Source organism: Paramisgurnus dabryanus, chromosome 13 (genome assembly GCF_030506205.2).
Source record: "Paramisgurnus dabryanus chromosome 13, PD_genome_1.1, whole genome shotgun sequence".
In the NCBI taxonomy this organism is placed as follows: Eukaryota; Metazoa; Chordata; class Actinopteri; order Cypriniformes; family Cobitidae; genus Paramisgurnus; species Paramisgurnus dabryanus.
In genome coordinates, this window is record NC_133349.1 from 15,556,843 (window position 1) to 15,577,398 (window position 20,556).

Consider the following 20,556-nt stretch of genomic DNA (forward strand, 5'->3'; position numbering starts at 1 on the left):
CGAGATGTTGGATTTAGCGAGATTTCACTAGATTTTGGCCGTAGCTGTATGTCTTCTTGCCACAACCCGGTAAATTTGGTTCACTGAATGAAAGCGTGACCTCTAGAGTACAGTGGTGGTTTTGCGGATATACACACTGTACAGTACGTAAAGACCAAATCTGAAAACAATATTATCTACTTACCTTCTTTAATTATCATATTTTTGGTAGTTTTTGTGTACGGTGTATTTCTTGTCATTGCTTGTTTTGTGTATAATGCTTTGGCAATTTTGTAACTAAACACAATTTCAATAAAGTACTACTTTACATTTTAAATCAAATCCCAATTTATTATGCTATTTTAATCATATTAACACACTCCTTTTACAATCAATTACAACAATGCCATTAAAAATAATAAATAAAGTGCAGAACAGCAAAATAACAACACTCCCTACTGAAAAATCCAGCAAAGACAAGCATAAGCTGGAAACTGGTTTTAGCTGGTCTTCCAGCCTGACCAACTAAGTCCAGCTAGACCAGCTTAAAAAGTGATCAAAACACAGCAAGACCAGCTTGCTACGCCACCAGCTTAAACCAAGCTGGGAGACCAGGTAAAACCAGCTCACCAGCTTATGCTGGTCTTAGCTGGATTTTTCAGTAGGGCTGAAGAAAAAGTTGTAGTTTAAATTATACAAACCATTACTATTACATTAGATATTTGATAGCCAACAGTTTAATGCAGTTGTATGACACCAAATAACAGACTAAATATTTGTGAAACTTCCAATACCCTACACTGTTTGACCTGGGCAACCTCTTTTCTTTCCACATTTTAATCTTTAATCTAGTTTATTTTACGCCATCCCTTGTTTAATAACAATCTTCTGTCTGAGATTTTTCACAGCAGTGTCAGCTGGAGTCGCTGTGGCAGTGCAGGGCAGGCCGTGAGCAGCCACATATTTTTTGTAAGCCTCCCTGATGATCCTAAAGGCTTGTACATTAGCGTAAGGAATGTCCGTGATGGGGTCTCGATAGAGCGCAGGCTTATGGGTAACGGGGCAGACCTCTTGGACAGGAATGCGAGGAGCTGGGGATTGAGGAAAGCAGCGCTGGAAGGTTTCATCATCGCTGAATGTAATGTAGGTACGGGAGCATTTGGCATTTCCTGGTGGCAGTGTATTTACAGAAAAAGCATTGGTGGATTGGACACTAGATGGTGCAGCAAGGGTTGTATCTGATTGGGAGAAAGCTTGGGGTCCTGGATTTGGTTGGGCATCCTGGTCCAACCTGGTAATGAGATGAGGGTTAGCATTTGTATTTCATAAGCTCTTTAGGCATTTTCAATACAAAAACTATGTTGGTCCTGCCTTTATACTTCAGACCTGACTCTAGCAATAAAACCAGACAGATGCATGTGTTGGCATACCACACCCTATCTAAAGAAAAGTCCGAAGTCAACCAAGATCAGGTGAGCAGGTGCATAAAACAATAAGTAAGACATGAGGTGAAGTACCCCTCAACATCAACGTTTTCCTCTTTAAGACTGACGTCGGACACCAGTGGCATGAGCACAGACTGATACCGTATAACAGAACCCACACACTGTCGTTTCATATGGACCTGCCGTTTCTTGTTGGCCTCTAAACGCTCATAGTTTTCTGCAATACAAACATACAAATACGTGTTAAGGCCTTTAAGATTTATAGAGAAATTAGCTCTCAACGCATGTTTGTTCCTTACCCAAAGATCGTAGATTTATCTCTGCTGTGACCTTGGCCTCTGCCAAAAGTTCAGCTTGGGTCAAAGGTCGCTCATGTCTAGCGCCCTTCCTTCGACGTGGAGCAACTTGTCTCTCCTGCAGCCTCAGGTACGTCAGTCGTGTGTGTTCTGTCGTGGACTGACGCACAGACTTTCTGTCTAAAGGACAAATCAATTGATTTGGCAATTAAATTACAATTTATCAGACTTTATCTTAAAAAAGCTGATTATTAGGCTAACATATTTTGCAGGACTGTGTGCTGCTGACACAACCACATTTGGTGCTATGTCAGGTCATGACGAAAACTTGGTTTATAGACAACGATCGCATTTATAGCTTTATAGACCAACAAGCACATTTTATTGCACTGCTATCATCTTATTCACATGGAGCAGCATCATTTTTTAAGGATATGACGGATGATGATAAGACGTGTTATCAAAACTTTATTACATTGTAGTTCGTTTGTAAACACAGTCCTTTTTGCTCTTATTATGGTTGATGTTATTTGTAAACATACTTTTTAGGGCACTAAATTATGTCCACTCACTTCCTGTTGAGTAATGATGTTAATGATGTACTGTACTCTCTTTACTGAAACTATTTTTAAGTCTTACACATCCTAGTAGGATGTGGGATATAAATATTTAGAAAGTGCTCTGTTTGTATTGTAGATATTTTGGGAATTTTGTTTTTGCAAAAAAAATAGCTCAACCCTACAATGAATAAAGAGTCAGATTTGTGGATTCAAATATGTTGATCTAATGCATCAACAAATGTATTAACTAGTAAACTTCCTCACATGGACAGATTATGTTAAGTGAAAGAAGAAGTAACTCTCACTCCTACTGATGTCCTCCTGTAGTTCGGGGGGGTTGTATTTGTCAGCTTTTGCCTTGTCTGTCCTCCTCGGCAGTTCAGTCAGTTTTCTTTGTTTTGGTTTCTGCCGGACCACTTTAACAGGCTCCTGCAAAAACAAAGGATTACAGGAACTGGGTGTTATATGACAAACACTGTTTGTTTAAAAATGTATAGAAATCTATTTTATTTAGGAGATAATTTAATAATATGAACCAAATCTAAAGACTCTCTAGCATTTCGTATAGAGAGCACCTCGCTTGAAGCAGTATAATACTGAGAAGATAAGTCAGATTCTTCAGGAATACCTTATAGGCTTTGGTCACCACTCTGGTCTTCCTGCGCGGTCCATCTTCCTCATGCTCACTATTAGGTTCATCACCCTCATCAATGTCAAAGTCACTGTCCACCTCGTCTTCAGTTTCAGAGAGGTCACCCTTATACTCTTCATCACCTGATTCCTTTAAAAAATCACAGGTAACCAAATAACTAAAAGTGACTAAAATATAAATAAAAAACATTAAGTATTTAATCTTATTATACACATATACATGTCGTATCATACTTGTGCTTTGGTAGTATCATATATATGAGTATGTGTTAATATTTTACATATATAGTATCATATATGTGTATTTGTTCTAATTATAGTATAAAAAAATGTATGTTATATATAGTAATGTAAAGGATTATTAGGAACACCATACTAATACAGTTTTTGACCACCTTTCGCCTTCAGAACTGCCTTAATTCTATGTGACATTGATTCTACAAGGTGCTGAAAGCATTCTTTAGAAATGTTGGCCAATAACAGGATAGCATCTTGCAGGTGATGGAGATTTGTGCACATCCAGGGCACTAAGCTCCCATTCCACCACATCCCAAAGATGCTCTATTGGGTTGAGATCTGGTGAGTGTGGGGGCCATTTTAGTACAGTGAACTCATTGTCATGTTCAAGAAACCAATTTGAAATGATTCGAACTTTGTGACATGGTGCTTTATCCTGCTGGAAGTAGCCATCAGAGGATGGGTACATGGTAGTCATTAAAGGATGGACATGGTCAGAAACAATGCTCAGGTAGGCCGTGGCATTTAAACGATGCCCAATTGGCACTAAGGGGCCTAATGTGTGCCAAGAAAACATCCCACACACCATTACACCACCACCAGCAGCCTGCACAGTGGTAACAAGGCATGATGGATCCATGTTCTCATTCAGTTTACGCCAAATTCTGACTCTACCATCTGAAATCGAGACTTATCAGACCAGGCAACATTTTTCCAGTCTTCAACTGTCCAATTTTGGTGAGCTTTTGCAAATTCCAGCCTCTTTTTCCTATTTGTAGAGGAGATGAGTGGTACCCGGTGGGGTCTTCTGCTGTTGTAGCCCATACCCCTCAAGGTTGTGCGTGTTGTGGCTTCACAAATGCTTTGCTGCATACCTCGGTTGTAATGAGTGGTTATTTCAGTCAAAGTTGCTCTTCTGAATCAGTCGGCCCATTCTCCTCTGACCTCTAGCATCAACAAGGCATTTTCTCCCACAGGACTGCCGCATACTGGATGTTTTTCCCTTTTCACACCATTCTTTGTAAACCCTAGAAATGGTTGTGCGTGAAAATCCCAGTAACTGAGCAAATTGTGAAATACTCAGACCGGCCCGTCTGGCACCAACAACCATGCCACGCTCAAAATTGCTTAAATCACCTTTCTTTCCCATTCTGATATTCAGTTTGGAGTTCAGGAGATTGTCTGAACCAGGACCACACCCTTAAATGCATTGAAGCAACTGCAATGTGATTGGTTGAGAAGATATTTGCATTAATGAGAACTTGAACACCTTATAATCCTTTAGGTGAGTGTATACATATCATATATGAGTATTTGTTGTTATTATAAACTATATAGTATCATGTGTATTTGTTCTTTTTATGTAGTATCAAAAATGAATGTTCCTTGCCTATTATACATTATAAAGTATATGTGTATTTGTTCTTATTATATAGTATCAACATTGTTGTTATTATACACATATGGTTTCATATATGAGGTTTTGTTCCTATTATACATTTGCCAATATAGTATCATAGCATTATATATGTCTGCTGGATTCGTTGGCTTTCAATATAGTATAATTTTACACATTACAGGACAATAAAAGTAACAGGGCAAATTCTCATAGATAACATTTCACGTGTTCATCATGACTTAACTAACACAATAAATGTTTTACAACTGATTTGATATCTCAGTAAATGGTTATATTATTTACAATACTAACATCATGAAATCCCCCATAGGTGGTCTTGTAGAAGTCATCTTCCTCTTCTGCATCCAGCAGTCTGGACATGCGGTTTCCCGCGGTCTTTCGGGGAGCCCGGCTAAAAGCTAAACTCATACTAACATCCGTTGTGTAATGAATATAATATACAGTATATTAATAACACTTAAATATATTATATGAGAAGTTATTATAGATCAGCGTTTAAAAAGGCACCAGAAATCAAATGTCATAATTTTCAAATGTGTTGCGTAGCGTGATGACCAATTTTAAATTGTATAATTTGTATCAAGAAGGAGCGAAAATAAAGATTTTTACAATCAAGCACAAAAGCTGAGTAAATTTCAGACTTACTAGTCTAATAGGTATTCAGGGAGTAATCGATGCAGGGGGGTTTTCTTCAGACCAAACTAATAGAGCTGCAATTCGCAACCTGACCGCCAGGTGGAGACAGAAGTCAAATACAAACAGAAATTCTTAATACACTAAAGTAACCTTGTGATGATGATAAAAAAAAAACCTTGTGATGATGAGATGTTGTTTAGATTCTTCCTCTCAAACGTCTTGTGACACATCTGTCACATAGCAAATACAAATTATATCAGTTTGATATCCTATTGGCAAATGTATGTATGATTGCAAATTAGCTTGCTAATTTGGACTCATCCAATTTAAAGATAGTTTCGATGATAAGCAACCTCATGCAACTCAATGAACTGCAATTCAAAACATTTCCGACGTATATTTACAGCAGCATTCCAACTGCATTCCATGGTCACTCTGTTGTCTTCTGACAAGCCATGAATCTTTCTTGACAAAGGACTGAAGGAATTATAACTATGAATTTTATAATGCCGTACATTTTTCTAAAGACTAGCAAACAAATTCACATTCTAAATGACTCACTGCTAGTTTGCAGAAGTGTGGAGGAGCGTTGCATTAATTTGATTCTTTACAACAGGTCGAATCTGTTTATAGACCACCCACAAGATAAGGCGGTCCAAACTCTTTGAAAGTGGCCGGTACTGTACATACGCCTATGATTTTTTTATTGCACAATGAATTGCCGGCAATTATAATTACAATAAAACCATAAAAGACCAAAACAGTTTCACCAAAGCGAAAACATGAAGAACATGGCACCGTGGAGATGAAAGTTTATAAAAAGTCCACAGGGAAAAACCTTAATATAGGGAAATGACAACCGTCAATTGTTTTACTGATCAATGCACATTGTTAAAATAGAAATGTATTTTGGTTCCAGCTGTGGTAAAGTGGCAGAATTCCCCAAGGGGTCAAGATCACATGATTTCCGAGGTCCCATATTTGTTTACCTTTTTCCTGTGTGGGAAAGGTTAAAGTACACTTGCATGTTTAGCTAAGATCTCTTTCTCGTAGACAGACTCACATTGAAATATTATTGTCACTACAAGGATTTTCCACGAACTGTACCACAACCTGCAAAGAAAACTTTTCCATTTTAACGCTGTCATTTAAACAGTATTAGGTGTTTGAATTAAGTAAAAGAGTACTTTTGAAATGCATAAGAACATAGCCTATCTTCATGAAGTAGCTGAAACCAAAACACACCCACACAAAGGGAAAATCTTGAAACTTTATTTTTATTTCTAAATTCCCTTGCTTAAAAACAGGGCTACACCACATAATTTCTTGCAATGTTGCATGTTTTCATCTATAATTCTATTGCAGTCAATAGTCGGTCTGTGCTGGGAAAGTAATGAATGCCGTGTTGACAGAATGCGGATGTCCTTGGAACAAAGCTTCAGTGTGTGTTTTAGGCAAACATTAAAAGCCATTCCATCTCAACACATTTACATTCATTTGAAAACCAAAGGTAAAACCTGTGCACACACCCCTGTGCAGTACTCTTCCATTATCCAATAGGAAACGTTCAAAAACACCAGCAGAGGCACACTATCACACAACGTTAAAGGAAATAAAAGGCAGTATCTCAGAAAGAAGTTAATTAAATGTTTGAAATACTTTAAGGTTTATGTAGATTTGTTTTGAAGAAACAGCTCTGGTTAAACTTTTCCGAATGATTTCCCTGACTAAGAGAGCAGGCATGTTGTTTTTTATACTCCCACGCTTCAAGTTAATTCCTGGTAGAGGTGTGCTGGCAATTGTTCAAGACAGAATAAGGAAGACGGGAATTTTAGGCCCCCAAGGTTCAATACAGGTTCAATACAATGGGAATGTAAAGATATGCAATCCTTGATTACACAATTTCCGGCTTCAGAACATACCGTTCTGGGATCATGTCCATAATTAAGTGAGGTTTCTACAATAGTTGAGTGTTAAGAAGAAGCAGGTTTCGGCTTTGCCGATTTGGGAGCCGTGCCCTCAAAGAGAGCTTTGTAGTCGCGAATGGTATTCAGTTTCTTGTCTTTGATGTCTGTTTTATCAGTTGTCTCTCTCAGGCTCCCTTACTATCGATGTAGAGTACAAAAACATCTGTGTAACTGAGACGAAACTGAGAGTTAATTCCTTTCATTCAGGAAATACAAAACAGTGACCCCTAATACCGTTGTGTTACCCTAAATTGGCACTAAACTGAATGATTTTAGTTTGTTGTTATTTGGTACGTAGCTCAAAGACTCTACAGCGCGCCGTGTGATTGGTACCATATGAAATACGTAGTTGTTTGGGCCCCTCTGAACACAGACGCATTATAAGAGCTACAGTGGGAGTTGACCTCACAGCTCAGGAATGTGAAAACACGCTGTAATCGAGCTTAATGTGGGTGGTACATCTCGGCACTGCTCCCTCCCAAACATAGCCCAGTCTGGTATGTAGACCACACATCATTGAATGATAAAGACCCGATAGGATGAATTGAAATTAAATGAGAGGAAAGAAAAGGAGATAGAAGTCCAGCCACCAGACCTCCAGTTTTACTCTTAAAATGGTCCAGAAAGGTCTTTCTATTCAAATGTTTGTGTTTAGGACCATAATCAGAGGGTGTGAGAGGGTGTCAGCTTCAATTATTTTTAATAAGATGAACACAATGAGCACCATACAGAAAATCCAGTTTAACAACAATGTATGCACGACCCAGTTAGCATACATACATAAATTAAAATAGCATACAGAGTTAAAGTATTTGGGCAGTGCAACATTGATTGTCTCTTTTGTATTTCAATTCCTGTCTTTCGCATCACGTCAAACGCATTACATAATGCCAGAGTTCCTGTCTGGGCCTGTTGAAAGCCTAGGGGTTGACCTGAGAACACAATGTTCTCGTCTGAAACCATGGTGACGCAAGCTCTAAGACGTCCAGCCTCCCACTCACATCATGACCTCTTTTTATTCAAAAACGGCAGCGGTACCACTGCCCAAAACATTTTATTAGACTCATGAGATGAATCAGTGCATTACTCAGTTTCGTCTCTCTGTAACAGGAAAGGTAACTTTCTTGATAGGTATACTATGAAATGTTTATTCTACAGTGGCAGTATTTTGAAAAACTTAAGCCTGGCAAATATATGTTTATGTTGATGATGGGTAAATTACCCGGTAAATGGACAAGAAAAATGCTAAACTTCATAAACAGTGATAATGATGATTACTGGTAATTATATGATGATGTTTCCAAGGCAACAGAGCTGAAAAAAGATTTGCACACCCATATATCCTCCCTGAAAGAAATTTACAGCCAATGAGGACGTTTAGGACTGCCCAACAGGCAATAAACTCATCAAAATCTGCAGTACTTCTGTTTGTCTACATGCTCACTTAATGATAACCCAAAGTGTGAAAATATTTTATGAATCAGTATTAAAGTGTCTTGCATCACAGATTGTAAAGTATATGCAAAAGTAAATACTCCAGCAGGAGAATCTGGTACATGTGTCTGCAAGGTGGGCAGTTAAACAACATTCAGGTGCATGAGGTAAAGACATACACTGACACGCACATGCACGCACACACGCACACACACACACACACACACACACACAATAAAGTTTATGAGTTCTGTCTGTATACAAACATGTTAAAGTACATAGACAAGTAATTCAACAGACACTATGTTGCATTACCCAAAGTTGGTTGTTCCTCAGCTTCAAATTGTTACAAACTTGTATACATTAATTTTTGTGCTGCTGAACTCAAAGGAAGATACTTGTTATCAAGCAGGAAACAGAAGCACCATTAACTTCCATAGTAGGGAAGAAAAATACTATGGAAGTCAATGGTGTTCAAAAACTGTTTGGTTACAAACATTGCTCAGAATATCTTTCTTTCTTAAAAGAAAATAATTACAGAATTAAAATTTTTGGGGAACTATCCCTTGGAGTGGATTGTTCGAAGTCATTCTATAAACAAGAAGTATAACTAGAAATATATTTTAAGTCAACATAAGCTTATATAATATGAATTGATGCATTGTTAAAGGGCCTGAAAAGTGTGTTTTGTTACTTACATAAGAGACAGCAGTAAAGTATAGGAGTGTCTTAATTCAACTTCAAGACAAGGGTGATACATACATAGTTGACATTCCAGGCCAAGGAGCAAGAATTTTTTCTCATTGGTCCCAGGTACGTGTAGTTTTTAAATTAAAGTGTAAATACCCACGATACCCAACCTCAAAAGAAATACCCAGATATAACAGCTAGAAAATGAAAGCATCAAAGTCAAGAAACCCTACCTGTGCCTCTGCACATGCTTATGAACACTTTGACTTGAACAAACTTTGATGTGGGTTTTAAGAGGTGTGTTTTCTATTTCTTTTGTCCAATGAAAATAGTTTGTCTTCAGATAAGAAAGAAATGAAAAGAGAAATTTAATTTATTGAAAACACCCTGAACATATTACCGATATACACACCTTAAAATAAAGGTATTATTAGTGCATGATTGCAAAACTTTATATCCGTATGAAGTTCTGATCAATGCTATGTGATGACAAACTAATGTTTGTACTTGAGCTGGGTACAATGAACAGTTTGCAAGTTATATGATTGTAAAAAAAATTAAAAGAGAATTTGAAGTATTGTTGGAACTTGCAGTGTTATGCCAACAGCACATATAGCACGTCATGGTGAAATGCTTTCTGACAATGGTTTTTATGTAAGCAAAGTTTTATAAAATTCTAGTTTGCTGTTGCTTTATAAAACATTTAGTATGAAGCTGCTACTTTATCCACAGAAATGCCATCAGGAGAAACACAACAACCTGGGTGTATTTTCCGATTAAACAAACAGTACAAGCTGTGTCATGCAGGAGATTGCTAAGTGACATCATCAAAGGATATACAGACATATTGCACATTGTTTGCACATTATGCTTATGTGGGGCCTTTGAAACCTCAAGTTTCGGGTGAGAATGACAACAAACCCATACTAAAAGTGCATTTCTGACAACTTAGCCCTGCATGGGAAACAGAAAAGTGATCGACTGAAATAAGAGTCGACTGTGGGAACCGAACAGTGACAAGTTCCCACGTGTTTACAGTTGCACAATTTCACTGTGAAGGTCGGGGTCAATGTCATTTGAGAGTATACGTTCTATGAGATAATCACCATGTTGTTGACACTTTCATGTCCATTTTTGTATTTACTGAAAATAAATTATTTTTTGTTTATACCACGGGCCTGTTGAATGCTTTATTCTGATTGGTTGAGAAATGTTCCAGGTGTGTTGATTATTATTCTGTAAAACGCACACCTGATCTGTCAGATGTTTTTAAATAACCAGCAGATCAATGTTTGTGGTAACTGTGCTGTAAGCAGAATAATGACTTCAGTCCTTTGAATTATTTGAAAATAATGCACACCTGCATTATAATGACACTCCGTGGGTGTGCATTATTTTCCAATAATTCAATAACGCTTATTCTTACAGCCTGGAAACTGCAAGTAAACTATTTTAAAAGCATTTTTTTTATAAAAAGTTGTATTTTCCCCATGCATAGCTGCCACAAAGGAATTTTCTCAAGAAAGGTCACCTCTTCAGTCAAATCATATTATCTTGTAGTAAACCTGAGACATATAATCCAAAACTGCTGATAAGGATAAAGGAAAATTTAAACTTAAACTGTGTGAATATGTAAAATACACCCTTGAGGAATGTTTTGAGAACACTGAGTCTATTTAAACAAGACACGGAGTCTGACAACAGTGCATTCCTATGAATCAGCTGCAGTACAATTTCCTGTTAAAGAAAGATAAAGAAATCTGCACTGGCATTTTAAACCTGTAATGGCATGTTTTTTTGGAATGTTCCCTACAACATTAACCAGTAAGTGTTGTATCAGTGCAAACATTTCTTGCATTAAAACAAAGTTGTGCACGGGGAAAAGCAAAAAAAACTCATCTAACATTAAAACAACATAGGTCTATGTACAACCAAACGGAAAACATTTAACTTGATCTTATCTTTGAGCATAATGAAATGAACAGGTTTGACTTGATGTCCAGGAAAGGGCAAAACACTAGGCACAACTTCTGAACGCCATTGCTACAAATTTATTCAGCATACAGTATGCAAAGTAATTTGACAGACAAACAAAATGTGGCTTGGCTACAGTCCCTTATTTCATCATGTCTTTTTGAATGTGCATTTTATTATATGCATTAAATATATAATCTCCATTGTATGTGCATTTATGAGTTTATCAAGAGTAAAATGTTTCCTATATTTACATTTTTGCGTAAGGGGTTTCTTACCAATTCAGGAACAAGCATGCTGCAACAAGCCATTCATTTTTCTCAACCATGACACTTTGCATTTGGTCTGCATAAGGGCCATGGGCATCTTCCTTGTGCACATTGATAAAGTGCTAAAAAAAACATATATTTGAATACACTAAAGATCTTGCCCACAGATTATCTTTTAAAAACGTGTCAGGCGATCCTGGTTTCCTGTTAAATACATTTGGGGGTAAATAGGGCCTATAGTAGACATGCTTGGCTGTGTTTCCTTGTAAAAATTATCAATAATATCTGTTTTTTATAATCATCTGTCTCTTACAATATTAAACAAACATTTTCAGCAAAGCGAACCAGTAAAAAAAACAATATAAATTTCTCTGTATTCACTTTACAACATATGACATACTCAGTATTATCAATCTTTTAATAGTAAAAAGGAGAACTCTGTTAAACATATTCAAAAATTCCCAGAGGACTTATTTTCCCCTTGTTACCTGATCTCCGCCATTAAAATACAAAAAACCCAGTCTATTGAATAGATTTGTTTTTTTTTAACCAGTTTCAGTTTCCTCCTCTCATTACAAACTTTCTCAAAGATTTTTTTAAAGCAAACGTAAGCACACAGGATAAGGAAGGCAAAGATGCACATAAAAAAATAATAAACCCATCATATACTTCATTTCCTTTTAAATGTGAGAGTATAAAGCTATACTGTCCTTTAACTGATAGCAGAATTTATTGTTGAAGTGTCATAAATCAAGGGTGTGGTTTCAACTAAACTCTTTCTGATTGATGGGTTTGGAGCTGTTAGATCAGCATATGGGTCAAAGTACAAGGCTGTGCATGGTGTGATAAACCATTGTTAAATTCCTGATTGACAATCAATGACTGTCTTTGTGTAGTATATATATGTAGTATATTCATTTCTACGTATAAACAAAAAAATGTACGATTTGCAATGGGCGCATATAAACAATTCCTGGAAATTGTCATATCAACTATAAATAATTGCAAAATAATGACTAACTCTAATAAACCTCTGCAGATGCGGTGTAGATCTTTTGACAGTGCTTAGATTAAGTTTTTAACACTTTTACATCACTGATGCACATTAGACTCACAATATCAGCCCACAATTTATTTTGAGAAAGGCTGTGGTTTGAAATACCAAGAAGCTGATCATCATCATTATCTTTTACTAGAAACAAAAGTGAAAATAACTTGAGATATCTCTCTGGATGTTAATTTAGGTAAATGCCATTAAAAAAAACCTACATTTACAGGAAGCTGAAAAAACGTTAGCTAGCCTAGCCCGAATGGAAACGTTAACCAAAAAGTTTATTTGATGTTCTTTTTTATGCAAAAAATATTTTATACACCCATACTTAACAGTTTGGTTCTTGTGGTAGAATTGAGTAACCTGAATTCTTTCTGTTTTAAAGAGATAGTTCACTCAAAAAGAAAAATTATGTCATTAGTTACTCACTCTCATGTTGGTTACGAACCTGTACACATTTTTTGTTATGATGAACACAAAGGAAGATATTTTGAAGAATGTTTGTAACCAAACCGATCAGAACCATTCACTTAAGTTTGTGTAGTATTCTTTTTTTCGTATATGGGCTTCTGATAGGTTACAAACATTGCTTAAAATATCTTCCTTTGTGTTCATCATAACAAAAAATAATGTGTACAGGTTTGTAACAACATGAGGGTGAGTAAATGACAGAATTTTCATTTTTGGGTGAACTATCCCATTAATGCCCTGTTATCCCAAACAGATCAATCCATCATGCAAGTAGACTGAAGTCAATACAATAACAATGATTTTAAATAGGGATGCACCGATAGGATTTTTTGGGGGGGCGATATCGATACCGATTTAAACAGACAACTTCTGGCCGATACCGATGCGATACCGATATTAAACACTTGTATACAACACTATGAAGTTGTTCTATTAGCTAGTTTATTTCTGCATCAAATTATTTTTACTGAACATGGATTGGATCTGATTAACATTCAACTGACCAACATAATAAGAGAGGCACAAATTAAGCTAAAACAAATATAATAAGAGAGCATGACAACCTTCAAAGGTGGTTTTTGATATTCAGCATTTATTTATTAACAACATTAACACATTTTTTACATATAGTAGATTTCTTTATGCAGTTAATTAATAAACAATCGGTATCGGCCTTTCTCGTGCTATTGCCGATATGCCGATGGTTTCAAATTCATCAAAAATCGGCCGATTAATATCGGCGGCCGATACATCGGTGCATCACTAATTTTAAACAAATGTCATGTCTTTTAGCAGATTGGTGGTGGGACATTCGTGTTGAGCACAGTTTTGTACTTGAGTGAGTACTTGAACTAATTGCATTATAACGTGATGATTGGAGTGCAATAATTCCTAAGTACTTTGATCAGTCACGTCAGGACACATTTACAGTATGTAATGGAAATAGGTTAGAATACTAATGCTATACTGAAGCAACATAACATAATTCAGTCATATAAGGTAACCAATCTAAATAAAGTCAGCTATAATTTCCCTTTGATGGCAGAAATTTATTTCTAAGAGACTTATGTTTCTTTTTTTTGGGATATTGTAAAACGTTTATCCATTTCTTTGTGGTTTGCTGTTAAATTAGGTCCAGTAAAAGGCCCCGCAGCACTGTATGACATCACATGAAAATGATGAATATACAAAGTCACTTTTAAACTTTTTGTTTACTATGACATAAAATAAATTAAACTAAAAAAAAGGCAGTCTCACATGTTTTGGTTTCAGCATAAGTCATTAAGTTGTTTTGACAGTGCTGGTGGAATAACCCTTCGGTCTTGTTCACCTCAAACGTTTAACAGACTAAACATCAGACCAGACTTCATTCCCACATTGCACAAGTTTGGACCTGTTACCTGTCAACCGCAAGTCTTAAATATAGCCACCAAGTTTAGTGTCACAGTAAGCATTTGGACTAAAATCTCTTTAATAAACATGTTGGTTTGTAAATCTACCAATTAGTCTTTTAAGATGGCCGAACATGACATTTAAAGAGAATGCAGCTATGTAAACAGTATGAGAGTTATATTTAGTCACTTGCACAAGCGCTCTCAAACTTTGAAACATTTAAAAACTTTTTTAAAGGCAACAAGACACATAAATATGAATTTTATTTAAATATCTGTTTATTTAAATATGGTACCTAATTTACATGCAGGCCACAGTTCACTTGCAACAGCCATTGTCACATAGTTCAAAAAGTGAGGTTCTTCCACTATTGTCACATAGTGTCACATGCATATTTTTGTCAGACACTTTTATTAAAAGCAACTTACAGAACATTTTACATAAACAGTTTGCATGCTCCCTGGGAATCAAGCCCATAAACTTGGCATGGCTAGAGTCATACTGAGCTATACTGGGAAAACATTACAGAGCATTGCTCTTACATTTAGTCACACACACGCGCGCATGCATGCACGCACGCACGCACGCACACACACACACACACACACACACACACACACACACACACACACACACACACACACACACACACACACACACACACACACACACACACACACACACACACACACACACACACACACACACACACACACACACACACACTCACTCTTGAGCAATATTTGTTGTGCCATCTAGTTGGTATCCTAGTTTCTCACAACAACAGCTTTTTCGAACATGATCTACATTTGTTCTGAATGAGGGATCCAAAAACCCACAAACAAGACGTCAATTAAGAAAACCAGATGTACTGAAGGACTAGATAAACTAAATGTATTTACATGGTGTCAGCCATTTAGCTCATTCATGTGACTTAAGAGTCCTCCCATTTGTGTAAATAGTACATAAAGCAAAATGTACTTACTGCAAGCAAGTAACACAAGTCAGGTGATGGTGAGTCAAGAATCCGCTGTTCCCAAACAGTCATCTGACTGCTTTAAACCATTGGTGCCAATTAACATTCAATCCCTAAGGCAAACATGAAAAACACAAAACCACGCGCCCAAAACCATTCATACTTGAGAGGTTAACAATGCAGTCCAAAAACAAGAAGACCAAGCCATGAAGACATCAAATAAGAATGGTTAATCTAATCAGGATAACAAAACACCGAGTTGTGGCTAGAAGGGATACAGCTACGACAAAAATCTCATAAAATCTTAGGTGGTAAGGGCTGTTAGGGATAGGGCCCTAATCCTACCCCCAAACCAAACATCTCAGAAGATTTAGGCTGTAGCTGTCTCCTATCTAGCCAGAACCAAAACCCGGGTGAAGGCAAAGGGGAAACAGGAAAAGCAGAAATACAGAATAAAATTACTGTACAAGACAAGTAGACATATGACATTACCACAGTGAGGGGTGTTTGGGAAAAAATCCTTCACAATAGCAAAATAACTGTAGACGTAAGTGGTTATAGTCTGTATAACTCAGTAAATGGAAGCTATTTACAGTTGCTAAGCTACGCAGCAATTTGGTATGTTGTTATGGGCCTTTTTAGTTGTTGGCACTAAATCTAGCTCACCCAATAAAAATGTAAAGTCTGAGGTAGAATGAAGTATAAAGCCTCTTATTTCTTCTGTATTCTGGATCCATTTATGCACATGTAACATATCTGTAAGATCAATAACGGCTAATGATAGGTACAAGATCGAATATTTCCACAAGGTTCTGCTGCAGATGGGATCATTTAAAAACTGTTCAAAGCAGTGTTAAATCAAGCGGATGCTAGCTGTAGGCGCTTGCTAGCTTTTTGTCAGCTGAGCGCTTTGGTTGCTATGATAGTTCTGTTTTGTTAATCAGTCGTTGAACAATGCAGTGGGTGTTTCACCCATTGCTGAACATTTTTCAACTCTCGGCACTCAGCATTGACAAAACGGACAAAACCTGCCAAGCGCTGCCGTTTTAAAAAAGCGCAGCACTTCCATTGGAAATTGAGAACATACAATGGCCGCCGGAGTAAACTGCTTGGTGTGCACGCCCCCTTAGAATATAAAAATAGATGGGTACATTGTCTGAAAAAAAAATTTAAGTGGTGCTTACCATGTGCAAACTCAGGGTTGGAAGTATTATTATAAAACGGTTAGTTCCAATCCTTGATTCTGATTGGTCAAAAGGTGTGCTTTATTCACGATAAAACACGGCTATGACCGCTTCACCCAACGGTTCTGTTTATCACTGCGCCCTTAGCAACACCCTTAGCAACCACACGTATCGGTTTGTTGTTTTTATTTGAGCTTTCATGCATATTACACATTGGAACACATTTTTGTTCATGGTCAAGGACAATTTTTTCTAGCGGAAGGAATGCTTTGATTTCATTGATTTAACTTCATGAAAGTTGCACTAATATTTTTTTTTACTTTAATATTGTGTGGTAACCATTTTATAAAAGCAATAAGGTACTTGAAGCAAGTGCTGTATCGTGAATAAGTAACGGCTGAGGGTATTGTTAGGCACGACGCAAACATGCCTAACAACACCCTTCAGCCGTTACTTATTCACGATACAGCACAGCCTCTCGTACCTTATTGCTTACATATAATGCTAATATTAGAATGATGTTAGCGTGATTAATCATGATGCTACCATATTTTAGCATGATGTATGCCGGGCAGTTGTAGCTGGTACCTAGGGTGTTACATCTAGTTGCTAGGCATTGCTTAGGTGTTGTTGCCATGCATTGTTAGGCTCTGTATGTTGGTTGTTATGCATTACTAAGGTGTTTTAGCTGGCTACCAAGATGTTTCATCTGTTTGCTATGTGATGATAGGCTCTGTAGACGGTTTCATTGGACACACGTCATTGTCGTTTTAATTATCCGTTTGGCTAGTGGCTAAACTGATCTCTGAAACAAATACCTTCCTTGTCGATAATAAAATGTTTTGGTTTGCTAAACATGAAGGGAGGCGACGAGCATGAATCACAACTGTGCAGAAAAGTTTGGCAGCCAGGGAAGAATTCAAGAACCTGTAGTTAACATTGTATACATTAAGTTTACACAGTAATATTAGCTCAGTGTAATAGTTGATATGCATTAGACATGATATATGAACTAAGCTAATTTACTTATCATTTATTTCCCTTGTTATCAGAAATAAACTACTATAAATGTACACATTGATATTTGGGTTACTTTTAAAAAAAGTAATGCAAGTTATTTTTTAAGTTATTTGATCAAAAAAATTATGTACTGAATTAAACTGAACGTAGTCACATTATGCACTCAGTTGACAACAGCTGACAACTCAGAAACTGAGATGGCAGGCAAGAGCTCGACAATTTTGTGATAAAATATGCAATTTCTGAATGTAGAACTTTTGAGTCATAAAAACACCTGCTAGGCCTGAAAGAGATCAAAGCCTCAGCCAAGAAAAAGTAACGCAAAAGTAACTAAAAAGTAACGTAAGCATTACTTTCCATGAAAAGTAACTAAGTAACGCAATTAGTTACTTTTTTGGGGAGTAACTTAATATTGTAATGCATTACTTTTAAAAGTAACTTTCCACAACACTGGTAACAACATAAACAAATGGCTTTCGTGGAACAAACATAAGTTCGGGTAAACTCAGCTAAAAATAGAGTCCTTTAAGAGTCGTTTATTTCTGATTACAAGCAAAATAAACAACTAGTTGATTACCGTAGTCCATATTTCATAGCTAAAGCGTATAAAAAAGACACTGGGCTAACAGTACTGTGTAAACTGTGTACTATAATGTATACAATGTTAACTACAAACCGGCTGCCAAACCTCCCTTCACATAGCAGTGTTCCATGATCGCCATCTCCCATCATCTTTAGGAAACCAAAACATTTTTATTTTTGACAAGGTATTTGTTCCACGGCAAGCGCCACCTACTATTGGCTTCAAAAAAGCTCTTCACAAACCTATGGGTGATGCCACGGAAACTACGTCCATATGGTTTAGTCCACAAAAGCCATTTGTTTATGTTGTTGCTACTGATGAAACCGCCTATAGCCTGGTTGCTAGATGTTGCTAGGTGTTGTCAGTCTCTATACATTGTTAACTCTGTATCTAAGGTATTCTAGCTTGTAACGAGGGTATTTTAACTGGTGGCTAGATGTTGCTAGGGTGTTTTAGCTGATCACTTGGGTGATCCATTTGGTTGCTAAGAAATGGTTAGGTTTATAAAGAGGCACTGTGCAACTTTTAAAAGGTTCTCTTGACAGAAATGCAATATAATATACATAACTATATTATTATCAGTGGTATAAAATTAGCCCTCAGCTAAAAACCAGAACCAAGTACCTAAACAGTTCCACATCCAAATGTCATTGAATATTTTTTCCAGGAAGTTTTAGGTTTCTTTACAATAGTAAAACATGTTGTCACATCACACGACTTTACCTGTATTCCACAGAGTTTAGCAGCTATGTATTACCTGGCTCAGGTAACCACAGCAGGTGCTGCTGTAGTGAGCTGGAGGATCAGGTGAAGCCCTGTGTGTGTCATTACCATAGTTCTCAACAGACCCCACGGATCGCCTGAAACCAGACACAAAGCCAATCTGAGCAAACAAGCACACTCACACTAACATTGTTTAGCTAAGGCATTAAACAAACAGTGGGTTGCTTCCTAATGGCGAACTCAAACCTTTTAGGCCAAGGTGTGTTTGTTCACATACTGTATTTCTCAATGAGCTAAGTGTTATGCAGACATCTTTTTATCTACTAGTTCAGCTTTGATAATATTTTGGTTTCTTTTTGTCTGGAATTTAAAAAATTCTCACTAACACACCTTTTTACGATCCACTGTCAACAGCCGTTTCTCAAGCCTTTTAAACAAAAGAGCACACCTGAGCCAGGTGTAATAAACCATCAAAGAGACGAATCATGATGACATCACTTTGGTCTCTTTTCTGGTGGTGGTAAAACAAAGCATGTTCTCTGACAGATGTTCCTGGGTGTTGGTTGAACAGTGAACACCTCTGTGACTGAACCTTTACTGGAGATCCAGTGTTTGTTTAAAGGTCATGACCCCCCCTTCAGGGACCCCATCAGCCAGGGCACCTTTCAAATGACCTCTCTTTAACCAAAGTATGACTCATACATGCAAAACATACATATTTCCGGTATGTGCTTACTTTATGAATCCCCATTTAACTATGGAAATTTCCCTTGTAAATGCGGAAAGCATTTACTAAGGAAGTGAACAGACAAAACTAACACTTTCCAAACGGCCTTTTGCTGCATATCCAGACATCCACTAATATGATAGTGGACATTAGGTCAGGTTTTTTTTAACGTTTTCCTTTAAACTGGCCAGTCTACATTTCAAAGGTGACTCATGTTAAGGAAGTGCAAAATTTGTGGAGTTAATCACACGTTAACGCTATGTGACAGTCATAATGGTAACAAAAACTTTAACTTCCACATTACACAGGATAACCTACTTTAAAAATACAGGAGCGATTAAGAAATCCGTTGTGAAACTTCCCCTATATTATGGAAAGTAACAGATGTGGAAAGAAACTGAGGTCATATTTAAACAGTCAAGTATAGTTTATGTAATTAGCAGACAGTTTTATCCAAACACAATTACATTGCATTCAATCTACACATTATTTTTTGAATCAGCACAGTTCTCTGGAGTTTAAACCAATGATCTTTACTTTACTAACTGGGCTACTAAATGCTAATTATTAACAGTTAAGCTAAAATATTTCAAGAGGAACATACTTGTAAAGTGTATATCTATCGTTTCACAAATACAGATTGTGGAAGTTAGTTGAGTTTCACTATAGTTAGAGATTGTGGTGACTATGGGATGATCAGAAAGCTGGGAGGAGTTTCTATACTTATAATGATGTATTAATATCTTCCAATGCCCAGTGAAGAGTCAACATCATTCGACTGGGCAACACAATGCAGTCTTTGAAATCAGATACGTGCATTTATTCCTCAATGAATGGCATTCACAAACCTCAGTGAGGTTCAGCTTGACTC

General features: G+C 36.9%; 1 protein-coding gene across 1 annotated transcript; it reads right to left on the reverse strand.

Moving 5' to 3' along the window:
• Positions 1-327: 327 nt before the first annotated feature.
• On the reverse strand, positions 328-8,708 carry vps72b (vacuolar protein sorting 72 homolog b). The gene is made up of 6 exons (XM_065298198.2): positions 4,880-8,708; positions 2,909-3,061; positions 2,586-2,709; positions 1,724-1,900; positions 1,497-1,641; positions 328-1,270 (listed from the first exon to the last, which is right to left on the reverse strand). Exons 1-6 carry the CDS (start codon positions 4,994-4,996, stop codon positions 838-840), a joined length of 1,149 nt encoding a protein of 382 aa, XP_065154270.1. The 5' UTR covers positions 4,997-8,708; the 3' UTR covers positions 328-837.
• Positions 8,709-20,556: the final 11,848 nt, after the last annotated feature.